The sequence below is a fragment of the Oculina patagonica genome, chromosome 2, assembly GCF_052425735.1.
Source record: "Oculina patagonica isolate OP01 chromosome 2, crgOcupat, whole genome shotgun sequence".
NCBI lineage: Eukaryota > Metazoa > Cnidaria > Anthozoa > Scleractinia > Oculinidae > Oculina > Oculina patagonica.
The window spans coordinates 22,850,438-22,870,322 of record NC_135759.1 but is presented as its reverse complement, the minus strand read 5'-3'; the positions used below and the strand labels follow the sequence as shown (position 1 = coordinate 22,870,322).

General features: G+C 39.0%; 2 protein-coding genes across 2 annotated transcripts; one reads left to right on the top strand and one right to left on the bottom strand.

The window, feature by feature from the left end:
- Nucleotides 1-4,283: 4,283 nt before the first annotated feature.
- LOC144643589 (acyl-carrier-protein phosphodiesterase PptH-like) lies at nucleotides 4,284-15,587 on the top strand. Its single transcript, XM_078502894.1, has 2 exons — nucleotides 4,284-4,589; nucleotides 12,846-15,587. The coding sequence occupies exons 1-2, from the start codon at nucleotides 4,349-4,351 to the stop codon at nucleotides 13,565-13,567; spliced, it is 963 nt and encodes a 320-aa protein (XP_078359020.1). The 5' UTR covers nucleotides 4,284-4,348; the 3' UTR covers nucleotides 13,568-15,587.
- Nucleotides 15,588-18,083: 2,496 nt separating this feature from the next.
- On the bottom strand, nucleotides 18,084-19,860 carry LOC144643587 (uncharacterized). Its single transcript, XM_078502893.1, has 2 exons — nucleotides 19,308-19,860; nucleotides 18,084-18,741 (listed from the first exon to the last, which is right to left on the bottom strand). Exons 1-2 carry the CDS (start codon nucleotides 19,624-19,626, stop codon nucleotides 18,464-18,466), a joined length of 597 nt encoding a protein of 198 aa, XP_078359019.1. The 5' UTR covers nucleotides 19,627-19,860; the 3' UTR covers nucleotides 18,084-18,463.
- Nucleotides 19,861-19,885: the final 25 nt, after the last annotated feature.

Below are 19,885 nucleotides of genomic sequence, written 5' to 3'. Positions count from 1 at the left end.
ACAAATATCAACATTTTCCACTGTATCAGTTTATTTTTATACAAGAAGCTAGAAAGCATTTAAATTTAAAATTGAAATGAAGTGCAATAAATTGCTAATTGTTTAGACCTTTTAGTGTAGTGTTTATTTGGCCGGCATCTGTTGGTGTACCAAAGTTTCAAAAGTTGTACATCAACGGGATGGTCACAAATTGCTATGACCTTCGTTTCTAAAGAGATACTTTTTACCTATTTGCAATGAAGTAACAGGGAATTTACGAAAAGTTCTCAGTTTTCCCAACAGCTTTACAACGCGGGCATAACAATTGTTTTCAGTCACTTTTTTTTTGCTATTCAGACAATTAGAAACCCTTCTTGCGTCACACTGCCCGGGAGGACATGTTTTGAATAAAGCAGCGGGAGTGAGCTTTACTTACTAGTCCGTCTGGTGATCAACCAATCAAGAGGCAGAATAATGAAAACACTGAGTTTGTCAATTACGACCAATTACGTTGCTTGGTTGCGAGCGCTTTTCTCGACTGATCACTTCCATGAAAATTTTTTTTGAGTCCATGAGGACCTATGATCAGGCATGAAGCATTTTCTACCAAGAACAAATTCGGTAGTAGATGACTGGCCACTCGTTTGGAAAATTCTGACACCCGCTCACTTCACGTGTTTAAACATTGTCGTGTATAATCAGACTGGATTCTTTGCAAATTTGCTTGTTTGAAACGGACAATTGCTCAGGATCAATAAAATAAATAAATAAATTCAATATGTGGCTCTAAACAGGGTTTATGCTAGACTTGCACCAAGTCGCCCTCTATTGGCGAGCAAAGCGAGATTTATGCTGCGTTTGGACATGGCAATTCAGACTTCCTATAGTCTGACCTCTTGATCGAAAGCGACCACCTCCCGTGGGTGGCCACCTGTGTTTGACATTTTTTGTGATCACGCACGTGAAGTTTGACTGTAGTTACCGGTTTAACAAACTCACGAATCAACCAATCGGTGCAAAAGCATTGTTCCCATGCATATTCCCATGCGCTTGATAATGCCACTGACGGTCAAGCGCAATTTGCGAGCCTTGGTGATTTCAGGGGGTCACAAATTATTGTCTCATTGTACGGGTCTCGTTTTCCAATTTCCGATCGCGGGTCACTAGTGTCAAGTGACTGCTTACGGGAGGTAGAAATGTTAAGCAATTACCCCTAAAAGTGATCGCAGTCACCTACAAGAGTTGGTAAGTAAATAATTAAGATGGTAAATTTTGAGCTCGGTGATAAATGGTAAAGATGTACTTTTTAACAATGACACGAGAATGGGACAAAGAGAGGATACAGGTTGGGCGCTCTAGCCAACTGAGCTACGAGAGACTTGTGTTGAGCTTGGCCATTTACTAGGAGAGTTGGTTACTTATATATAAATGAGATTTCGACTATAGTGAATTGACTGGGGAAATTTTGGTATTTTGGAATAACGTTTGTCCACGATAAAACGGGAGGGGGTCGCTTACGAACTCTACGAAGGTCTACGAAAGGTGGTCGAACAGGAAGTGGTAAAGCAAACAGATGTTAAATTCTTTCTGAAACATCGGTTTCTAAAGCACAAACATACATTTGTATCTTTTTGATTATTTTATAGTATGTCTTACGCTTTATTGTAAACTGTAAATTGTAAACTGTAATTTTTTTGTATGTAAATAACAAAAAATCAAACCAAAAAAAGGTTATTACTTAAGCTGCCATCGGGATGTGGGATCTCATCGATTGGTCCAAGGGGAGGACTAAAGGGGTTGCAACCTCTCTTTCCGTCTATGAGAAGTCGTTTGCATTTGTCTTGTTGTAGGTGCGTGCCGGCCCAGACGGGACGCTCGCGTCTCGCTTTGGCTCACGGGGGTTATTAGTAAGTGGGAGGTGGGAATGATGACAATACATCTCTCTTCAGGAAAGCAACAGATAGAGGAGAAATTGTAATGTATGAAATAAATAACGTAAACACTGAGTTTGTCAATGATGTCTTAGCTGCGAGCGCTTTTCTCGATGATCACTTCCATGAAAAATTTTTTTGGAGACCACGATAACCGATAATCAGACCAGAAGCATTTTCTACGAACAAAATCGGTAGAAGATGATTGACCACTTGCCTTTGGAAAAATTCTGACACCCGCTCACTTCACGTGTTTGAACATTGTCGTGTATCTTTGCAAATTTGTTCGTTTGAGACAAATTACTTTATTGTCTTTTATCTTAGGATACCGTAAATAAATTCAATGTGTGGTTTTAAACAAGGTTTATGCGTGCGTTTAGACATGCGTGCATATTCAGACTCCCTATAGTCTGAGCTCTTGATCGAAAGCGACCACCTCCCGTGGGTGGCCATCTGTGTTTGACGTTTTAGGTGGTCACGCACGTGAAGTTTGACTGGTTTGACTGTAGTTACCGGTTCAACAAACTTATGTATCAACCAATCGGTGCAAAAGCATTGCCCCCAGGCATATTCCCATGCGCTTGATAATGCCACTGATGGTCAAGCGCAATTTGCGAGCCTTGGTGATTTCAGGGGGTCATAAATTATTGTCTCATTATACGGGTCTCGAGTGTCTCTTAAGGGTCTCGAGTGTCAAGAGACTGCTTACGGAAGGTAGAAATTTTAAGCAATTGGCTATAAAAGAGATCGCAGTCACCTACAAGAGTTGGTTGCTTACGAGATTCCGACTATAGTGATTTGACTGAGGAAATTTTGGATTTTTGGAATAGCGTTTGTTCACGGTATAACGGGAGGAGGTTGTTTACGAAAGCTGGTCGCGCAGGAAGGGGTAAAGCAAACAGATGCTAAATACTTTCTAAAACCTCGGTTACTAAAGCACAAAGATACAAATACATCTGTATCGTTGTGTTCATGATTTTCTGGTCTTTTTGGTATGTCGTATGCTTTATTGTAAACTGAAAATTGTAAACTGTATAACAAAACAAACAAACAAACAAAAAAATCGGTTACTAAAGCTGCCATCGGAATGCATGTGGGATCTCATCGATTGATCCAAGGGGAGGACATTTGTATCTTTGTGATTATTTTTTGGTATGTCGTACGCTTTATTGTAAACTGAAAATTGTAAACTGTATAACAAAACAAACAAACAAACAAATATCGGTTACTAAAGCTGCCATCGGGATGTGAGATCTAATCGATTGATCCAAGGGGAAGGACTAAAGGGGTTGCAATCCTCGTTTGCATTTGTCTTGTTGTAGGTGCGTGCGGGCCCAGACGGGACGCTCACTCTCTCTACTCTTAGCTGTATAAGCTACTCTTCAAATCCGAGGGTGAACAAAGTGATGATGATGATGATGATGATGATGCGTCTCACTTTGGCTCACGGGGGTTATTAGTAAGGGGGATGTGGGAATTATGACAATAAATCTCTGTCTCTGTTCAGGAAAGCAAAAGACAGAGGACTCTTGCGAACCCTCCTTGTTACGCTCCCCCAAAAAGTCCTTGTCAAAACTTATCATCCCAAAAACTCACCACGAAATTTTTCGAAAATTATAAACGCGCAAAAGGCCTTCGAACTTACTCCCCTACCTCCCCCACGCCAGGGAGAGGGGGGTGGGAAATTTTCAGCTTGCGCGAATTCTTTTTTACGCTAATAGCTAGTCGAGGAATTTTTTTGCGGGTGAAGCCCTTTGCTTGAATTTTGTTTTGAAAATGTTTCGTTGTTGATCATTTGATAAATTTCTGATCATTATAGCTTTTAAAAAATATAAGAAATGGCTAAAATCAAATGCTATGTATTGTTACTTGATACCTGTTATACTGATTGTTTTCTTCACCCTATACACAAATGTTGGTGACGAAGGTTTTATACATTTATTATAGCCAGTAGGCAAAACTTGAAAGTCAATTTTCTATCACCATCGGCGTATAGAAAAAAGGTTTTGCACGTTAGGGAGGTCGGGTTGAATGAATTTGCCTTAATAAAACCACAGGCAAACCACCCTGTTCGATCCCTCCCATCGCTTTTGTAAAGGACCGTCCCTAACAAACCCCTTTTAGCTCCTTTTCTAAACATTCCACTATCAGGATGCTCACCTAGATTTCTTGTAGGGAGATGATATCCTTTCCTAACTATTAAAAACACTCATAATTACATACACCATAGACACCATATACAAAACGCAAAACTATTGCTTGATCTCAAATACCAAGAAAAGTTTCTAATCTCTTCGATTTCGAGGCGCTAGCCGCCATGTTAAATTTGGAGTAGAGCCTGGTAACAAGGAAATATCAATATGGCGGATCGGGATTGACGATTGATCGTTGTATCTTGATTTGCGAAAATCTCATGGAAATGAGTGATTTGTTTCTAAATGCCATTTAAAACAAGCCGGGCTTTGTGCTCCATAACATCAAGAATGTCACGGATCTTTGCGATTTCAGATATTCACGTTGATATACCGGAAAATCTACGTTTGGTCGAGAGTTGGTCCGCCAGTGAATACCGAAATGATGTGCTTATACTGGCTGGTGACGTCACTGATAACTTGTCTCTGTTAAAACAAGTTCTACAGTCTCTCGCACAGAAGTTCCTGAAGGTTTGCTACGTTCCAGGTACAGTGTATTGTCGTGATAGCGTGATAGTAAAAAGTTATCGAACATGTAGAGCCGCAGGTTGGGGTTCTGGGGTGGTGGTGGTGCTTGGGGGCCCGTGGGGGGGGGGGGGGGATACTCCCATAAATTTCGGATAGGGGTGTGCCGCGAAGGTTCTTTAACCCTGTCCCTATTTAAGGATAATTAAAGTGAAAATTGATACCCTTTCTAAGGCCCAAGACTGAAAATGACACCCTATTCAAGGAGAGGAGAAGATCTCTGACGACCCAATTCCAAATAGAATTTAAGTACCCTGTCTAAGGATCACACCGGGAACACAATGCTAAAAGGAACAAAAATGATACCCTATTTTAAGGACCGAGAACCTCAAAATCCATACCCTATCCCATATATGGGAGTATTCCCGGACATGGGGTTGAGGGGTTGATGGGGCAGCACCCTGCACCCTCAGGTCAGGGCCCCCCTTGCTACGCCCTTGAAGTTGATTCATGGTCCCACAGGTCTATCTCATTCCCAGAGCCTGTAAGGGTAATGTGGGTCCTAAATGAAATGAGATTCCATGATCCATGGGCAATCAATAGAATTGTGGTTGTTTCGCTAACGACCAGTTCGCTAACGAGTTAGGTCGATTCGCTAACGTCTAAAGTCGTTTCGCTAACGAGACAAACTCGAATCGCTTCAAAAAGTTTTAAAAGCTTGAAAGCCTGAAGTAAGTGAGCTCTAATTAACCGGGCGGAGACTGGGCCCGGTTCATAAATCGCCCGGAATTTTTTCGTCGTAGTAGTAGTCTTGTCGGTAAATCGTTCCAGACCCGCTCGGCCGCTTCCTTGGCCAGGATTCAAAACACGCACTTTTGATATTTACTCGGCAGGAGCTATTAAATCACTCTTCTATTTAAAATTCTATCTAAAACCTTGATTTCTGTTAAGCGTGAAATATATGTTTTTATTTTATTCAAGCGTTTTACTCAAGGGAGTACTGCCGAACCGCTATGTCAGTCACGCAATGTTTTTGAAGCAAGCTTTACGCATATTAAACTGCTTTAAAAAAACGGCTGGTAGCCAGAACATTTTTAGCCAGAATACTTTGAAGATACTTTCCGAATTATAATTTTTCATCCGTGCACAGTTGAGCACTTGAGTTCTTGATAAAAAAGCTTTACTTCAGTGTTTTCTTACACACTTTCCAAGACTTCAGAAAAAAATGTTAATGTATAGTACTTCTACGAACTATGATGGAATTTTTGAAAAAAATCCGTAAAGTGAGCAAGTAAAAAAAATGGTCTGCAAAATTAAATCTTGGTGCGGGAAATTACATGTAATTAAATTCTACCACAGCATGCAAAATTTCACGGTTTTGAAATTTAAATCTTTAAGCCTTTCAAAATGTTTCTTGACCCCATCTTAAATAAAAATTCCGTTTGAAACCTTTGTTCATGTTTCTTTCATTTGTTCGTTTTTGTTGGGTTTTTAGGCTTTTGAAACGAACAACATCTATTTATAGATTGAGGTACCGTGTGATGTTTTTGATTTACCGTGTTTGTCGTAGTAGTTTGCTTGGCCGCTTTCTTGGCCAGGATTCAAATCCCGCACTCTTGATATTTACTCAGCAGGAGCTAAGATTACTCTCCTATTTAAAATTTTGCCCGATACCCTGATTTCTGTTAAGCGTGAAATGTATATTTTTGTGTTTATATTCAAGCGTTCGACTCAAGCGAGAACAAGAGTGCGAAACCGGTGATTGTTTTGACAAAGCTTTTTTTTACGTCAGTCACGCAATGTTTTTGCAGCAAGCTTCTGCTTTTAAAAACGGCTGGTAGCCAAAGCTCGACAAAGCATTTTTGGGCCAGACTCTACTTTGAAGATGTTTTCTATTTAGCAAGAATTGTGTCCATTTTGTCCATATTCATTCGACCAAGTCGTGTGTCACAGACGAATTGAATGTTTGCACAACAAAATAACTTTGTTTTGGTTCTTGAAGTAAAACCTTTACTCGCACACTTTTCAAGAGCTTAGAAAAACAAAAATGTAAATGTAAATTAGTAATATAATAATTTCTAAAAACTAGAATGGAATTTGGATCGGTAAAGCCATCGAGTAAAATAATAGACGGCAAAAAAAAACTTGCGTTTTGGCTAATTTTACGGCTTTAAAGTATTTAAATTTTTAATGCCATTAAAATGTTTCTAGACCTCATCTTGAATCTTTTTTTTTCTTTTTTCACATTTAGTTGGAATTTTTAACAGCATATGTTATCTACGTGACGCGCGATCTAATGCATGCCCTTTTTTAGTCTTTTTATTTTCTTTTTTAATTGTGTTTTGAGGTTTTTCTGTTATTCTTGATATTTATGTAACTCGTTTTATTTTATTCAATTTTATTTATGTGACTCGTTTTATTTGAGCAGGAGCCAATACTGTAATTTTCTGGTTACTCCGCTCTTTTTTCGAGAAATCAATATATTTTTTGGTTTTTCATTCAAGGGTTTTGAGTTTCAGTAGGAACCGAACGGCGAGAGAGAAATTACCTGTAATGAATCACGCAAGCAAGAACTGGTGTTTGCGTGACTGCTTCCCAAAATGCAGCACATAGGCAGGTTTTTCGATCGAAGAATCAGCTTGACTTGAAGAGCTTGCATTTTTAAAAGCTAAAAAGCTTTCTAATTTTTTATTATTCCCTTTATTGTTTGTGATACATTTTTTTTTTAAATAAACCTTGAACGCTTCTTAGTATTTAACGAACTGATTTGGGTTCATTTATTCAAGATTAGAAATACACAAAACGTAATAATCAGTAATTTATCCAGGCATGTTGATAAAAGCAGCTAATGTAATGAAGGACATTTTGACATATTACAACTCACGGAAACTGCATAACTTATGCAAACCTCAGACTTGTGTGTCACAGCTACTCGCCCCCAAACTGCTTCTCGGCTGGCGCCATCACCGAAGAGTAGAATGAGTGATGGGAGGGAGTAAAGTCAAAGGCTGCAGGAATGGGGGAGGACGGAGTAGGAGGGGAGATATTCGAAGGTTATTATGGCTAAGAAAAGAGGAAATGGGGGGGGGGAGAGGTTGGGGGGGGGGGGGTGTTGAATAAAAATCCATGCTTGATTGTATCGCGCAACCTTTGTCCTTTTTTCATGGTTTTTTTATCAGAACAGCTGTTCAAAATTTTATGAGTAGTCTGCACTTTGTTAAGTGTATGATAATGTTAATAATCTAATCTTCCATTATCCTTAGGTAAAAACTAAAATCTAAAAATAAAGAGATTATTCTTTATTAACAAAAAATTGGAAGCCTAAGTAGGAATTTGTTCAAGCATGGACAAACAAACCACAGACTTGTGTGCTTCTCAATTAAATGGTATTTTAAAAGTTTTTGCTGCACTTGCCTAATCAAATAGTTAAACACTAACCGCCCGGTTTTAAGCTTTAAGCTTAAGGCGTCTTGTTTCCAAGACTTAAAACTGCCATTTTGTTTCCCAGAAGGCAAATTGTGCATTGTAAATTCGAATAAGTATTTCTACATTTCAGAAGCAATTCTAGTTTGTTTGTTTTTTGTTCAAGATTAACGCTAGTAAATGAAAACAACAAAGTAATCAAAGTAACCACATTTTATTACAAATCAAACTATTTACAAACATTGTTCTCTCGAAGCCTAAGTCCTAAACACATTTTTCTCGAACTGCCTTACTCCTATTTACAATCAGTGAATTATTGAGCACGAGCCAAGTTGTCACGAGCCGGGCCGTTAAGGCGGGCGCAGGTCTTCAGGAGCTGGTCGATGGTCTTCTGTTTTTAGTGCAGAATGCACTATTGTGATGGTTTGTTGGGGCTGTCGTCCGCTAAACCCCTAAACCCCTAAAGCGCTATGGTGTAAACTTTAATAGTCAATTAATTAATTAATATCAATTAATTAATTATTTCTTGTGAAGGGGGTGGGGGTGGGGAGCACCTGACCGTACCCCTAGGTAAAACCTGGAGCACATCTACGTTACTTTCATATGAAGATCTCAAACGTATATATTTGTTTCAGAAAACCCTTTGCTCTCCTTGTGGTACTACTCAACGTAATTTACACCAAACGCATGCGCAGATTAGTCTACGTTGTTTTCTGGAACTATCATGAACATCGCTTGTATTGCGTGTTTGCGGTAGGCTTCCTGCAGACTTCTTGGCGCCAAGTAAAAACCGCAAATTAATTAAATTAGATTTTGAGACTTTCACATCGCTTTCGTAATTAGGTATGCAAAAACTTGCACCGGGATTTTCGGCATGAACACCTGATAACCAGGAAACAAATATCCTAGCTGTACTGCGTTTTAAAAAACCTGTCGAAAAATATGTTTTTTGATTAGATTTGTTTCTTTAGTTTTTGAGAATCGTCTTTTGTGCAGTCTAAACCGTAACTTAATTAAATTAAACAAATGTCATCGATGCCGCCGTAAAACAAACAAAAAACAAAAGTTTCATGTTATCGCATTTTCAAGGAAGACAAAGGTATTTTGTTACAAACGAACAAAAGTGTCGTGATACGTTTGCAAAGATTAGCGTAAGGAACACCTGGGAAAGAATACAAGTAGCCTGTGAACAGTTTTTCCGAAAGTAAAATAAAGCAAATAAACACGAACATATATAAAACATCATACTTTCAATTGTTCCATATTGCATTCTGCACTTACCAAATCATCGAGATTTTTTTTTTTATCGTAATTGCCCCAGCTATCGAACAGCTTTGCCTGAAGGTTCCTGTATTTCTTTCTCTGGATACGCTTAAGTTTTTCGGCAGACACGAGCCTAATTGCAACTGCTGTCAGTTTAGCCTCTTTATCGAGAAGCTCAACTAGGGTATATAATGGCAATCCGGAGTGGCCACCGGCTCGACGATTGAGTGCGTTGTGCCACCCCTCAGTGTCCACCCATTTTTCCTTTTAGTTCTCTTTTGCAGTTCAAATGAACGAATGACGACAAAAATTTTTCTGGGCCTTTTATGGGTAGACACTTGCTCAAGTAGGATCGAAATAGTGGTCATTTGATTGGTTAATGCTAATGTTGCTTACTTCCTTTGTTAAAAGATTTTAATTTATTAATATAAAAACAAAAAGAAAATATCACACTTTCCAGTGCGAGGCACTAATTAGCTTTCTTTGTCCAGAAAGTCACAAGTATAAACAATAGAAAAGTCGATAACAAATCTGAAAAAAAAAATCACACTTACCTTGCGCAGGCCACTGATTAACTGGTATTGTTAAGAAACTTAAACTGTAAACAACTTCCTTTTGAACAAAATAAAATTATGGTGCGTGGCAAACTTAACTTTATGTTAACCTTTAACTTGTTCGCTTCAACGTAATATCAACCTAATATCAACAACACACACAAGAGGTCTGTCAATCGAAAAAAATAATAATCGATTTATATGGAGACGCTTAGCTTTTATTTGAAAACCTCGCCAATCTTTTCATCAGTTATGGAGTCGCTTTGATTACAAAACCTCGCTAAACATTCAATCGATTGTGAAGACGCTTAGCTTCGATTACAAAACCTCGCCAAACTTTTATTCAATTATGAAGACGCTTTGATTACAAAACATCGCTAAATTAGATCAGTCTTTTATGTTAAGCGGAGGACTGGGACTTGACTTCCAGCCCTTTTTCGGACAAACATGGAGACATATTTAACTACGGTATGTTTTATTTAAACTGTCGTGTTTACGTCGCTGAATTTGATGTCATCGTCAAACTCAACGGGTCTTTAATGCGGATTGTTATGTTCTATTAGTACATATTATAAAATATGAATCTTCGTAATACGTTAGCGAAACGACTTACAGCTCGTTAGCGAAACGACTTTAGATGTTAGCGAAGCGACCTAACTCGTTAGCGAACTGGTCGTTAGCGAAACAACTCGTAGGCGAAACAACCGGTTACTGATAAATATGTCATATACTCAATTTCACCACCAAGCCTTGTTTACATGAACTCAACCCTCTGCCACATTCATAAAGTTTTCACATGGGTATTCTTTTCAACTTTGCTGCTTTGGGAATTCGTTCATGCTAAAATTTACAGGCTAATGCACTTTGAAAGCAAGGCTGGGCTGTAAACTTGTCAGTCTGACGTGAACAAGCAATTAAGGGCTATTAGGTGATTGTGAAGCAATACCTCTTGTAAATTATGATGTCAAAGCTTATCCACATGTTCAGAGGGCCTAACAAGGAGTGACTTTTTATACCAATGTTGACCACTGAAATCCCATGACTCTATTACTCTAAGCAGGTTTGCAAAATTTGATTTTGTTCCCTTTCTGACTTTTCTTACCCATGATGAATGAAAAATTGACTTCACAATGTTGAGAGAAACCATTCTGCTGATCTTAACCTGGGAATAAATCCATGTATATTGATTGAAGGAAGGGATTTTTAAGCACATTAATTCAGTTCTCGTAAATCTTATATTACCCTTGACTTCATCTCAGGAAACAGCTTGATTCTTGAAAAAAAATCTGGGAGTAAGCTACAGGTGTGTCATGGGGATTGTGTGTAGGGTGTGAGCAAACTTGATTATCTTCCTTAAGGGGTGACTGAGGGAGTCAAAGTCCCCTGGGTCATGTTTTCCTTGGATATCCCTTTTATCTTTCCATGTTAATTATCTTTGTTCACACTCAATGGTACTAGAATTACGTCTCAGACTTCAATGGTTAAGGGTTTTTCTATAAGTTTCACCAAAAGTGTTTCTGTATAATAAATTATTTCTCTCAGTTCTGGAAAACTGTGTTGTCAGACTTGTCTGATTGAAAAGCAGGTGCATCATCACTTTGCCATGAGCATCATTTTTATAGCCAAATACCATTAGGGGTGTCGAATGGTAAATGCGAGATTTTGCGAGACCTTTGTAGCCTTGCAAAAGAAATAGACTCCGAGAAGTGGCATCAAACAAAAATTCGAGACAACGAAACCTCTGAAATTTTGCTAAAATTTTGGGAGACACGCATTTTTTGAAGGACCATTCACCACCCCTACCATTACCAGAAATGAATAGAGACCTAATGCATGTGTAAACTCTACACTAGCTATTAGGCAACTCAGATCATAAACATTGCACAGTCAGTCAGTGGCACTACTTTGTGAGGGGCAATCTGTTAATTCTCTCCCAGAGTCTTGAAACTTCAGACAAACTCTATAGGGGTAAATATTGCATTTAATACATTAATCTGTAGCACACCTCCCTACATATTCAATGTATCAAGGTGTAGCCCATGATATTGTGCTTGTGATAATGGACATGTTTTCACTACCAATCATGATTTATTTATTTACTGGCTTAGGGCCCATCTGCACTCGCAAAAAGCTGTTTATTGATTGGACAGATTTTTGGACAAATTTTTTGTCATAAAGATCAAAAAGCAGAAGCTTGTTATGTTATATTGGCAATAATATGCTCTTGATTAGAAATGTTTTTCATGTCCTACTACCTTAATTCATTTAAATTAATTTCATTAAAAGACAGTGCATAGGGGAATAAATAACAATTGAGTTAATAAGAGGTATAGATTGTATTCATGGCGGCCACATTTTAGGAGTGAAACAATAAAATGATTTTCCTTTGGGGACAAAAATCCTTTTTATGCAAATATCTTTTATTGTTTGACTACTCCAATGTGGCTGCCATGAAAACACTCTATAAACATAACATAAACACCACCCAATTGCTCTCTGCTTTCCCCCACCCTCCCTCAACTTTCCCCATAAAACTTGGGCAATTTATCTACAGTGTATCTAAATCTTATACATAAGGAAATCGTAAAGATCACATGGGGCTGGAACAAAGTCAAGTATGGGGTAGGACTATTAGAACAAAAAGGGGATAAAAACAAATCAAACAAGAACAAACCAGCAAAAAAACTGGAATATGGTTGAGGTCAGGGTACAGATATACACGTTTATTAAATCTAGTCTAAAAAAGGTATGGAAGGATAGTAACTTTTGGGCTGAAGTTGAATCAGAGTTATGAGAACCTTGTCTAAAATAAATCCTTCTCTATGCCTATGGACACAGCTCTGACACACCCATAGCGCATGTATGAGATTTTTTAAGGAGAGGGCGTATGTTCTAAGAGGGTATAAAAAGGTTATTTTGAAGCCATGTATATATATTCCACTATATTTTTTTAACCAAAGGAGTTGAAGGCATTAGAATAATGGGATTTGACATGTTTGCTTTGTAGGTAATTGCAAGTGTTTGCTTTCTAATTTTAGGAAATCACGAGCTTTGGATTCGTCAGGTAGCGAATGCTTACTGCCACGAAAATTCCATCGCCAAATTTCATGCTATCTTGGCTCTCTGCGACTCGATTGATGATGTCCGTATTAGACCAATAAAGGTCCAATGCTGTAACAATACCGCTGCCTGGGTTGTGCCAATATTTTCTTGGTATGCCAAACCCGAAGATGATCTCCAAAACTCATTATTTGTGGGAAGGGACACTGAAGATGCAGAATTGTCTAACAAGATGTGGATGGATAATCATCTCTGTAAGTGGCCTGCCCTTCAGGGGTCTGTCGCGCAGTACTTTGCAAAACTGAACGAGGACATTGTGAGTAGAGACTATGATGCGCCAGTTATATCATTTAGCCATTTTCTGCCTCGTGTTGAGCTCATCCCAGCCTCAGATGAGGAAATTAAGCGAGTTCAAGAGGAAAGGAAGCGATTAAACCTTCCTTCATTAGACAATCCCAGGGCTCAAGGATCACAAGTTCAGTTTAATTTTACGCGTTTTGCAGGATGTAAAACCATAGAAGAGCAAATCAGAAAGTTAGGCTCTAAGGTACACGTTCATGGCCATCAACACCGCAATAGGGACCGCGTCATCGACGACGTGCGCTATGCATCCTTTTGCCTGGGTTACCCGCGGGAAAGGTCCATGGGAGTTATTTGGGGCCTTTCCGAGGGCAAGGGACCACGTCAAATATGGCCCTAAGAGGACCGATCAAGTATTGTCGATAGTGACGCTGTGGAGGCAGTGATGAATGATAAAGTATAGCAACCCTCCAAGTTAACTTTTTTCCTTGGTGGCTATTTTGCGACTACCTATTAGGTAAAGTCGCTAATCGAAAAGTTTAGTCCTCACGATATTATTTACTGTAAATCAACGTGCCAAAAAGCGTGAATGAGGCGAAATTTTACCGCGAAATTTTTCACGAAAAAAAAAACTAAAATAAAGAAACAAAAAGAATAAAAAGATCAGCTTACTACGATTTCCAGTTGAGTACGACGCGAACAAAGTTTGGTGACGAAGTTTCAACATAACAACGGCATTGTTGTCAAGGGCAAACTTCTCTGTTTCCATTGGTAACTTGTCGTTACAGGTACTGACCGCCAAAGTTCTTTTATACAAGGAGGACCTCTCGGGAAACAGGGCAATTTTTTGATTGGCTAATTTCGATCCAAGATGGCGTCAGTTTTAATTGAGCGATTTTTTGATTGGCTAATATTTTGAAATTTCGATCCGAAATAGTGTTAGCTTTTGTCAGCTTTACGAAACGCTAAATGTTCTTCATTTCAGTTCGCGAATTATTCATTTTGCACTTGAGAAAGATATATTATTTAAAGCTGAAGGAATTCTTAAAGCTGCTAGAAAATCCCTGGAGTTGGAAAACGATAAAATTTCAGTTGAACAGTAACTCTAACGAGGAAGGTAAAGTGACGCACGTTAAACATAACGTCAACTCTCAACACAGATCTGTTACCGTCGATATAAAACAGCTAAGGCATAATATATTTCGTTATTTGTTTCTTTTATCGTTGTCTCTGTGTATATATTTTTTATTTGAAAGCGTAATAAAGTATTGCTGACGATATTTGTAGTGTTTTTATTTATTTAAGCATCGAGATTGTCGAGCAAGGCAGTTACAAAAACAAATTTGTTACCAATGGTAACAGAGAAGTTTGCCCTTGACAACAATGCCGTTGTTATGTTGAAACTTCGTCACCAAACTTTGTTCGCGTCGTACTCAACTGGAAATCGTAGTACAAAACCCAGCAATATTGTGGTACTGGTCCCCCGTACCACAATATGGTCGCAACTGACTTGGAGGGTTGTTTAATAGGCTAAGAACTTTTGTAACTAGTTTACTCCGTATTTCCCAATAGTTAGCCACTTTTACAGTGCGACGCGCCTTACCGTGGCCACCCAACAAACTTTTTACAAGTGTCATCTTGCAATATTTTACGTTTTCACTGTGCTTTGTTGATAAATACGATGTAACAAGTATCCATTTGGTCGTATTCAACTTTGCAAGGCGGCGTGTTCGTCAAACATATAGTGATATTACGATAAAACACTTGTAAAAAAGTTTGTTGGGTGGCCACGGTATGGCGCGTCGCGTTGTAATTTCTCCTTACAATATCAAGACATTATCAAGTAGACAGGTGATAAGATTTTAGAAAATCATCAACTAGGGGACATTGAGTGCTTTCCGTTTTCAAATTCCGACCAGTCTGACCAACAGGGATCGACTGTAAAATGGAGACGACATTTTCCGATTAAACCGGGCCAATCGAGTGGAACCGTCCTGTCCATTTTGCATTCCTTTCCCCCAGTCCGCGTACCCTGCATCTGTGAGAAGCTTCTGAAGTAAGGCAACTAACCATCGGCAGTTTGTCCAGCGTATTCCTTAGGGGTTCTTGGCGCAAGGGAGCCTGGGCTCAATCGTGGGCGGTGACGTCAGTAGTTTTTTAATTGATAATTCGTTTCTTATATATTATTGTATATCGTAGGTTTTTTATTGTATATCGTAGGTTTTTTATTGTGTATCTTAGATTTTTTAATACTTGTAAATAGGAGGGCCACGAGTTTGTTAGCTTTATAGCTATTAAGTGCTACCCTCTATAAACTAGAAATAGCTGACACTAGGTTGCCCCCGAAGTTTCGACGATGTTTATCGGTTTTTCTTTGCTGTTCATCTTTTTCTACAATTCAGACATTTGATTGGAAATTAATTTTCTATTTTGGATGATTATTAATTATGATAAGGTAAACCATTTAATTACAAGAACGCAACAGCATCTTGACATCATTTTGTCATGTTTTGGTGTGGTGGTAGCCTGCGAGAGCAGACGCATTTCCGGCCGGAGAGAAGCGACGGCTGGAAATGCGTCTGCTCTCGCAGGCTAGTGTGGTGGGGGATCTCAGCTAGACTCAAGCTAGACTTTAGAAAAAGTCCGCCGTCTTTATTAATTTAACACGCCGGGACGGTCGACCTATCGCGACTTGCGTGGCACGTTTTCGCGACTTCGTCGCTTTGAATGGGCCGCTTTGCGGGCTCGAATCGAACTCACTTCACTGTGGTAAAGTCTTGATCTCAGCGAGGATAAACTTTAGAAACAGCAAAACGTTTTAAAATTACCATTTGAGCCGGCCCAATTGTTTTATAAATATATGGGCTGAGAGCCCGAGCATGAAGAATGACATGAGAATGATCAATCTTTAGAAAGAAAAGGATGTCGAAAGAATTTCTTACCTCTGTCAAAGCAAACGCCTGCCGCGAGTTTTAAATAATCACAATGCATCTCGAGATCTCTTTTGAATTTCTTTTCTTGTTGCCGCATATCATCTTGTAAAATTAAAATTTCGTCCGGTAGTGGACCGATCAAGACTTTTGAAGTTTTCTCCATTCAAGTAGTTTGTGCCTGGTAAATCACGGTCAGTTGGACAAAGGCTTTCTTATATTATCGTAAATCACGCTTCATGACAACGATCAACTTTTAAAAGGAAAGGATAACGAAAGAATTTCTCACCTTTGACAATGAAAACGCTTGACTTTCTAAAAGTTGCTCGCTTCTGGTTTCCGGTTTCGCCTGCCGCGAGTCTTAAACAATTATCTCGAGATCTTTTTTTAAATTTCTTGTAAATCTCGTCCGGAGATAGACTGATCAAGGCTTTTCTCCGTTCAAGTAGTTTGCGCTTGGTAAATCGCGGTTTTGGACTAAGGCTTGCTTATCGTAAATCGCAGACAAATTTGAAGATATGGCTTGATATGTTCGTACGTGTTCCTAGACATATTTCTTCTTCGGCCACTCAGATGTAAAAAATGTGGATTTTTTTTTCTTCTCTGCGAGTTACTTAGTTAATTATCGCGAAGTCTTTTCAACAATTGCATTGCTTTCGGCTTTAAGACATTGTGAAATGAATAGGCCTCGAATAAAACCTCAAATTATCTTTTTCAAAATTCTGCCCAACTAATCAACCTTTACAAGCGTCGTTTGTTTGCTTGTTGTCATCCGTGCACGTGCTCATGCTTGGGCTGTCATCATTACCCAATCATCGTTTACTTGCGTCATCATTGACCAATCACCGTATGTCGGCATTTTACAACTCCCGATACCTACTTGCGGGCTTTCAGCTTGTCGGCATTTTACAACTCCCGAGACTATTTGCGGGCAAAAACTGATCAAATCGAGAATTTTCCTGGTATATACTATATATACTCTATATTCGCGCGGACTACAATGATGCCTCCTCGGGTTTTGGCCTCTGGGCCAAAACCCTGCGGGGGCAATAAAGACGTTACTTACTTACTTACTTACTTACTTACAGGCTTTGCGCGGTAACCGAAACAAGAGAGAACGCCTAGGTACTAGGCTGCAGTTTGCCAAAACGGAACGGTAAATTTCGGTCCACCTCCAGAGGTAGTCCCAAATATTCCGGTTGGACCGAACCGAGACGGATCTATCCAATTGACTTTCGACCGAAATTTCTAGGACATTTTAAGCAAATGGAAAGCATCCATTGTCTTGATGTAATATCCCTTCTACCACCGAATTCTCAGAACTGCCCTTCAAACCGGCAATGGATGGACGAATGAATGGATGTGTCGAGATGTGGTTTGTTCATATATGAGACTGTTCATTCGTACGAAAGTGCATTATTTTATTTTCGTGGTTTTGCTGTGTTAAGGTTTTAGCTGTACATTTGTGAAATTATCTTTAACTTTACAACGTTTAGTGTAAACGTAATGTAGAATTGAAAAATACGTTTTTACAATGCTAATGTTTGGTCCCAGGAAGGGGAGGACTTCATTATGAAAGGGACGGGTATGCTCGTCGGAAAATTTAAATTCAACCCCAAAAGTAGACCAATCTGGGCGTGACTCAAACTTTACTGCAGCCCTTAAAATACCATTTCAAAACACAGACAAATAAGAGCTACAGTAGTTTTTTAATGATGACCCTAAACGAGACCTTGACGGCTAAAAATCATTGGCGTTCTGTCTTGAACTCCCTAAGTGTGACCAAAATCCGTTATTCACATCCCTGAACGAGACGACGAGCATCCCCGTCCCTTTCATATGGGAGATCTCCCCGGTTGCTTGGTATCACGGGCCAAAGCTTGCTTATAAAATATCGATATAAGGGCGAAGATAACAGCATATGAGGGAAATGAAAATTAAAAAATGCGAAGACTTTTCTTTAAAATTAACGTAGTATATAGTATGAATCTACGTACAAAGTTGTAAATATTTTGAAATTTTCTATGTTAAAAAACTCCGTTGGCCAAAAAAAACTTACAGTTTTGTATAGGACATAAATTCAGACACAGGAACAAACCAAAAATCTGTTGTTCTTGAAATAAACTGTTTGTCTTTTGCCACGTTATCGTGTTTTGCAATATTTACAAATTTTTACTCTTTAGTTTTGCAGCAAGGAAACCTTTCACTAGTTTGTGCTTTATACTTATTTACACCGGCGACTTTATCGTGCAGTAAGCAAAAGAAGTAAAATTCAAACGGTTTATACCGTTGGCAGTTCCTCGACGCATCGAATTTCTTTCAGAACTGGTTAAGTCTTGATGTTTCTGACATTCTGTGAAACTTCTTCATGGCGTAAGAGGATCTTTATGGAGATCAGCATGGTTCTCAAGCGCTTGCCTTTTCCACTTGGTTCTTCTGTTCTGGAACCACACCTTGACTTGCGTTTCGCTTAGCTTGAGGTATGACGCAAGCTGCTTTCTCTCGGAGCCTACAACGTAGTGGTTCTTTTCAAACGAAGTCTCGAGGCAAAGAAGCTGAAAAGGCGTGAACGCTGTGCGCACTCGGCGCGTTCGTCTGCCTGGCGTCTTCTGGCTTGCTTGTTGTGTTGGAGTACTGCTTGGAGCTGAAGGCGAAGGGATATAATTTAATTTAATTTTAAAATATATTTCTTTGAGGACTTTTCACTTACGGCTACTTCGATCGTTGTAAACAAAATCTATTCAACGGTGAAATGCAATGTTCAACAGCACTTTTTTTGTAACAGTGATAACTCAGTTGAAATTTTACCGCTTTTACTCGGAAGGTCTTTCTAATAGCAGGCTTCCCATGATTTTAAGAAAAAGGACAACGCTTTTTAGTTTTGGAAACGTGTTCCGACAGCAACGTCTGCCATCGATGAGTTACAATAATCTACGTTGAACTGTTTAAAACAACGAGCTTTTATAAAACACCATTCCATTTGATTCTTTAATTTTACGTTTGATTTCAATAGTTAAAAGCCTCATCATATGAGGATATAAATATCAATAAGTTTTACTTTAAGAACACTTATCACAACATTGCCATTAATGCAATGTCATCTTCTTATTTTCTGCGAGGATTCCTCGCGTAAAAAAGATTGATAGATACGGTGAGATTTTACACTTTAACATGTTCATAGCTAGTGCTAATAGGATATCATCAACTTACGTCTTTCCGTGGCCGTTTTGGGCGGTGTAGAACTTTCTTGCGTTATCCTGCTTTGACTGGGGTATGGCGTCCAGCGAAAATTATCCCTCGTAATCGTCATTGGAGTTGACATGGATTCGTATTTACCTGCTGTGCTTGTTATCTCTTTAGTAGTCGTTTGATACGACAAAAGCTTCCTGTCCGGCGTAAAATGTGCGCAAGATGGAGCGGTGTATTGGTTCGGTACCGGGGCAGTTACGATATCTTGATATCTACAAAGGGCTCCGTTGCAATCTGCTGAAGGACACGGGCATCGGTAGTAAAAGAAGTTTGTAGACATCTTGGAAGCTCAGTTGCTCTGTTTCTGTATCTCCCGTGGGTTGGTCCTGGGTGAAGCTCTATGTGATAACTCTGAGATATCGACCGTTTATAAGTGCGTCTTTTATGTAAGCTTAGGTCAATAAAAGGAATAAATGAAAACGGATATTACTGTATTAAGTGAGAAATAATCATTTTTGGTCTTTGTTTGCATTGAGTTGTGTGTAATAATAACTTAATCAGAGGATCGGATGTAACGCTGTTCAATCTACACCAGCAAT

What these genes read in the sequence shown, in the direction of transcription:
- LOC144643589 (XM_078502894.1), top strand. Translation starts at nt 4,349, where the DNA reads ATGCCATTTAAAACAAGCCGGGCTTTGTGCTCCATAACATCAAGAATG. An exon ending in GAAGGTTTGCTACGTTCCAG is followed by an intron (nt 4,590 to 12,845) that starts GTACAGTGTATT and finishes TTCTAATTTTAG; the next exon opens with GAAATCACGAGCTTTGGATT.
- LOC144643587 (XM_078502893.1), bottom strand. Translation starts at nt 19,626, where the DNA reads ATGTCTACAAACTTCTTTTACTACCGATGCCCGTGTCCTTCAGCAGAT. An exon ending in CAAAACGGCCACGGAAAGAC is followed by an intron (nt 18,742 to 19,307) that starts GTAAGTTGATGA and finishes CTTCGCCTTCAG; the next exon opens with CTCCAAGCAGTACTCCAACA.